General features: G+C 38.5%; 1 protein-coding gene across 1 annotated transcript; it reads left to right on the top strand.

Annotated features, from left to right (window-relative positions):
• The first annotated feature begins 1389 nt into the window (after nucleotides 1–1389).
• On the top strand, nucleotides 1390–3566 carry LOC103325914 (Heavy metal transport/detoxification superfamily protein). The gene is made up of 5 exons (XM_008228105.2): nucleotides 1390–1598; nucleotides 1714–1915; nucleotides 2322–2527; nucleotides 2664–2751; nucleotides 2853–3566. Exons 1-5 carry the CDS (start codon nucleotides 1590–1592, stop codon nucleotides 3287–3289), a joined length of 942 nt encoding a protein of 313 aa, XP_008226327.2. The 5' UTR covers nucleotides 1390–1589; the 3' UTR covers nucleotides 3290–3566.
• The last annotated feature ends 1959 nt before the right edge of the window (nucleotides 3567–5525 follow it).

Raw genomic sequence — 5525 nt, 5'->3', positions numbered from 1 at the left:
GTCTTATAAACACACCCAAAAAGTTGACTTTGGGGTTGATTTTGGGTGTGTTTCTATGTTCAAATAGTACTTGAGTTTTTTTATAAATACATGTCTAGGATTGGGTTTATTTATAAATTTGTATATTATTTTCCCGATATGCTTTTAACTATGATTTTTATTATGCTGTTGCTAGTTGAGTTTTATGAACATTCAGGAACTTATGGTTTCCTACGGTTTTAGGCTTTCTTAGTTTTCTATTTAAGTCAAATCATGACATTGTATTTAACAATTTATTCATATTATCAATAAAATTTGGAGACTTTTCTCTATTTTCTGGTGGACTCCATATCATTAATGGATTCTGACATTGTTACTGTAGAATGACCACTTGATATCCCATAACCCGTGCTTTTGTGATACATCAAGAATTAATCTTCCGTACGAGATGCCTAAGAATGAGCAACCTAGCCCGCAAGTTGATGATGACTGTTTTGAAATCTAAAGGATAGAAACTTGTTTTATGATGCATGTCAAGGATACAAATTTAATGATGAATGTTATGATTATGGATTGGAATTGTCTTTCTTTGGGCCTAATAGGGGTTATTTCAATTATTAAATAAATAAATAAATAAACTAGTCGAATTTTGAAGCTAGCCCAAATTGAAACCAAACCAGACAAAGTCACAAATCAATGTGGTCCGTTTGAAAGTTTCTTGGTTTGGTTTTGGTTTGGAATTTCGATAAACCAAGCTGATCAGTTCTGCTTTCGGTATGACTCAAAATTGAATCAACCCCAAGCATGCCCAGCCCCAGTCACCAAAATGGATTCCATATGGTCACGGGGTTCTCACATTGAGTCTGATGAAATATTTGGGCCAATTAGTGTGGGCCTCTACGTCTTTCATTCCTCAAATCGTATGAAAGACAGAAGAAAAATATGGTGCAATTCCGACGAAAGTCTAGGACGAACTAGAGAGAGAAACAAATTTTTCCTTTTACTTTACAAATCTTCTTTTTCCCATTTTAAAGAAATTAATTTAAATTGTGTGTATTGGTTTATTTTATTTAAATTGGAAAATGTCTGTTTTGTAGCTCTGGAATGGAATAATTTAGCAGAACGGAAAAAGAAGGGAAAAAGCCAAAGCCAAGTCAAGAAAAGCCGAGGTGGGTCGACGGAAATGACAACCCCAGAAAGAGCCAAGTGTCTATGGGCCTATTGGTTTATGAGCCCGCAACTCAACCTCACCTTCCACCAAAATTACAACTTTACAAGGAAGTTTCTTTCGTTTCCGTTGTCTACTACGCGTAATAATGATGAGCCACACGGCTCACACGCACATCATATGTATGTGAGAATGCCTAAACCACCATACATGATATATATGTGCACATCAACATCATACGCAACCGCCATCATCGCCATCATCGCCATCATAAACCGCTTGAGGAACACCACAACTGACTCCGAAACTCACTCACACCCTATCTCTCTTACTCTCTCTGCCTTTAAATACCCACCCACTGGCCTCACCGCATTTCCTTACTCTCTCCACTCACAATTTTACACCAGAACAAAGAAAGAAAAAGTCAACCAAACACATCACCATGGCCAAGGTGAGTGAGCAAATTCCTCCACCTCTGTTTCCCTGTCTTTTAGTTTAGCCCTTTGTTTCTCTCTATTCTTGCGTTTGCTTCATGGGCTTTGTGTTTGTTTTTGTGTTTAATGCAGAAGAAGAACAACAAAAGTGGCGGTGAGAACAACAACAACAACGATGTGGCTGAGAAGAAGAACGGCGATGGAGGTGAGAAGAACAGCGGCGCTGGGGGTGAGAAGAAGAAGGAGGACGGCCCCATCCCCATTGTGTTGAAGGTTGACATGCACTGTGAGGGTTGTGCTACTAAGATTGTCAAATGCGTCAAAGATTTTCAAGGTAAAATCATTTTCAAACCCCCCTGTTTCTCAGATTTCCTTCAAATATTTTCTTCACAGATTCTGATCACCCTTCATTTTCCTCATGAATTTCCTCCAAATTTTACAAAGCAATGTTCATATCCTACTTTCTGCATCTCGATTTCCATTTTCCACGTGTTGTAGATTTAAACCCACTCTCTATTTTTCTTTCTGGGTTTTGGGTTTTTCTCAAATTTTGTAATTTTTTTTTCTTTTGTTGCATGGAAAATGTAATATTCCAAACGGATTTGATTCAGAATATGCTCTGTTTCTACTTTATGGGTTGAATTGAATCTCATCCAAAACAGATTCATTTCTTTTTTGTTTTTTGTTTTGTTTAATTTCTGGGTTGGGTTTTAAGCTGTGTGTTACGCAATGAAACGTAGGCGTGGAGTCGGTGAAATCTGAGTTCCAGGCGAATAAGCTGACGGTGGTCGGAAACGTGGACCCCACACAGCTCAAAGACAAGCTGGCCGCCAAGACCAAGAAGAAGGTCGACCTCGTCTCTCCCCAGCCCAAAAAGGACAACAAAGACGACGCCAAGAAAAACCAGCCCGAGAAAGCAAACGACGACAACAAAAAACCCAAAGAGGTGTGTGTCGTCTGCGCACTGGTCCCCCCCTCCCCCTTCCCTTAACGTGCGCCTGTCTTGTTCTACGCACCTGCCTCAGATTTTGTTTATTTATTTATTTGATTTTATTAATTAAACGGGTCATGGGTTTGTGTAGGCTCCGGTGACGACGGCGGTTCTCAAGCTGAACTTGCACTGCCAGGGATGCATCGGGAAGATTCAGAAGACTGTGAGCAAGACCAAAGGTGAGGTTATCAATTTCCCCACTAATCAGTTTTCAGTTAACGGCGTCGTTTTTGTCATGATGAATTTGTTTGCAAGTTTTTTGACACGGGTGACGTGGCAGGGTTCCATGATATGAGCATTGATAGGCAGAAGGATTTGGTGACGGTGAAGGGCTCAATGGACATGAAGGAATTGGCTGAGACTTTGAAGGAGAAGCTCAAGAGGCCTGTTGACATTGTGCCACCAAAGAAGGAGAAGGAGAAAGGCGAAAACAACGGCGGCGGCGGCGGCGGAGATAAGAAGAAAAAGGAGGAAGAGGGGGGCAATGGTGCTGGAAAAATGGAGGGGCACAAAATGGAGTATCCAGCGGGTCTACCCGGATTCGGACAAGTTCCATATGGAATGGTATATGGACCTGGATTCGGAGCAGGATACGGGTACCCGCCTCATGCTCTGCCTCCTCAAACTCTGCCTCCTCAAGCTCCTTACATGGGGAACCCACTTCATGCACCTCAGATGTTCAGCGATGAGAACCCAAATGCTTGCTCCATAATGTGAGAATGGTCAATCAAGGAAGAAGGTTGACTTAGAAAATCTGATATCAGACGAAAAGAAAAAAAAAAAAAAAAACTGTAAATAAGAGAATAGACAGGTTTAGATATGAGAAATCTCAGGGGGGTCGGGTTCGTCCATCTTTCGACCCGGGGCTCTAGCTATTAGAAAAATCAAAATGCTTCATTTTGGGTTTCCTTTGTATGTGTTTCTTGTCATGAAACTACTATTTGTTTTGTTGTTGTGATTTGGTTAGTGATATTAATGCTGTTTTGGCTAAAAACGCTTTTTGATAATCAAGTTCGGTTGTTATCTGAACGTGCCGTATCATGAGTATTTGTTACTTAAACGTTGCCGTGTCCTGAGAGTGTAGTTTAGATTCATGAACGGTAAATATAACGTCGTTTAATTTTTTTAATATGCAAGTGGCAGGGTGGGCTTAACAGTTAAGCACTCTACATCTGGTGAGAGTGAGGCACTAAGATGGGGGAAAATGTTTATAGTGTGTGCTGTGAGGTTTGGCTTATTGGTGATGTACAAACCACTTGGACAAGGACATGTCACTAATGTCACACTCAAATCATTTACCCTACATTAAATAAATGATCTAGAAGATTCTTAATTTCGAAATCTTAATACAAAATTAGTTTAATCATATTCTACTATGTAGTTTTTTTGTTCTTGAATATTCTATACATTTCAGGTCAAAGTTTGTTGAATATGCTACTCCAAAGCATTATGTGGTTCCAATTTTCAATTATAATAGCAGTGAATTTGGTCCTATGCGACATCCTCGTGATGACGGAACCAACTAATCATTTTTAGGTGAGGATTACAACTTCGATACGCACCATTTTGCTTTTTAAATCCACGTGTGTACCTACTTATTTTCTTAAAAGGAACACTGCATTAGCAAACGATCTATTATTTTAGTGGCTTTTTTGGTTCGAGTTATAGTATATTTGTAGTGTATAAGTTTAGTATATTATCGGTTTCTCTTTTATATTAAATAAATTTGATGGCTCTATGAAATTTTTTTAAATAAATAAATTTGATGGCTCAATGCAATTCTTTTTCTTGATTTAAATCTATATTAAATAAATTTGATGGCTCTACTCAATTCAACTACGTATCCAGAATTGATGAGAATAAATAATTAATACATGCACAATGACAAGGTATTGAAATATTAATTAATGTAGTAAAGATGTCTTAATCTCATTAATAAAGTTTCCAGGATGAGTTAATTAAATAGTGGTAATTAAAAGACATTAATTACTTAAAATTGAATGTGAATGGTAACAATAAATAGTTGAATTGATAGCCTGCTTTCTGTGTCGTGCACGTTTCTGGGTGCCTACGACGCGATTGTGCAATCAAGTTCAACACTCCCTCCGTGCAATTTAAAAAAATGTTTTCCAATTTCCAAAAGCTGTGTGGAGTCTGTGTCCATACCATAACATATTTAACACGTATCAAGTCTATGAAACTGTACATGACTAGGAGTAGTACTATTGGGCTGCAGAGCGACCACTGCACACAATAACCGATGACCATGATCAGACCAATGGCCACTTGGAGATTTATTTGGGAGCAGCGACTCACAAGTCACAACTATTTCTTTTTTTGGTTACAGACAAGTCACAACTATTTCAATTATTGGAGTTAAGGTCATTCCCGCGTTTGAGACTCACAATACATCAACGATCGAGATTTAATCACGTTTGAATATTTCTATGAACTTAATATTTATCGTGTATTTTTAACCATTGATGTATACAGAGCTCATAAACAATGATCAAGATTTGGGAATGTCCTATGAGCCATGTTAAGGCCGATTTTCTTGTCTTTAATGCAGATTGGTTAAGGCCCGACCCGACTATTTCTACGAGCTAATTGTACATTTCTGATCCTTAATGCATGTGGGGGTTCGCAAGTGCATCAATAGCCAAGATTCGGAAATGCTTGTATGGACAATTATTTCTATGAGGAGTGATAAGGTCAATGATGATTTCTTATTTTTGAATCATATATTTGAAGTCTACAATGCATCAACCATAAAAATTTGTCCCCGTGTGTGCATCAACGATTAATAGTGATGTTCTTTCACATTCCTACACATGACTAATGAGTTGTGGGGTGGGTCATAGACTGATAGCATGGGATGGGGACCCACAAATTATTTGATATGTGAGAGTCATGACCATGATTCCATGGGAAAGGAAACTTTTAAGAGTTTTGA

Source organism: Prunus mume, linkage group LG1, assembly GCF_029339155.1.
Source record: "Prunus mume cultivar Tortuosa linkage group LG1, ASM2933915v1, whole genome shotgun sequence".
NCBI classification, from domain to species: domain Eukaryota; kingdom Viridiplantae; phylum Streptophyta; class Magnoliopsida; order Rosales; family Rosaceae; genus Prunus; species Prunus mume.
This window is presented reverse-complemented; position numbering and strand designations above follow the sequence as displayed.

What these genes read in the sequence shown, in the direction of transcription:
- LOC103325914 (XM_008228105.2), top strand. An exon ending in ATGCGTCAAAGATTTTCAAG is followed by an intron (nt 1,916 to 2,321) that starts GTAAAATCATTT and finishes AATGAAACGTAG; the next exon opens with GCGTGGAGTCGGTGAAATCT. An exon ending in ACAACAAAAAACCCAAAGAG is followed by an intron (nt 2,528 to 2,663) that starts GTGTGTGTCGTC and finishes GGGTTTGTGTAG; the next exon opens with GCTCCGGTGACGACGGCGGT.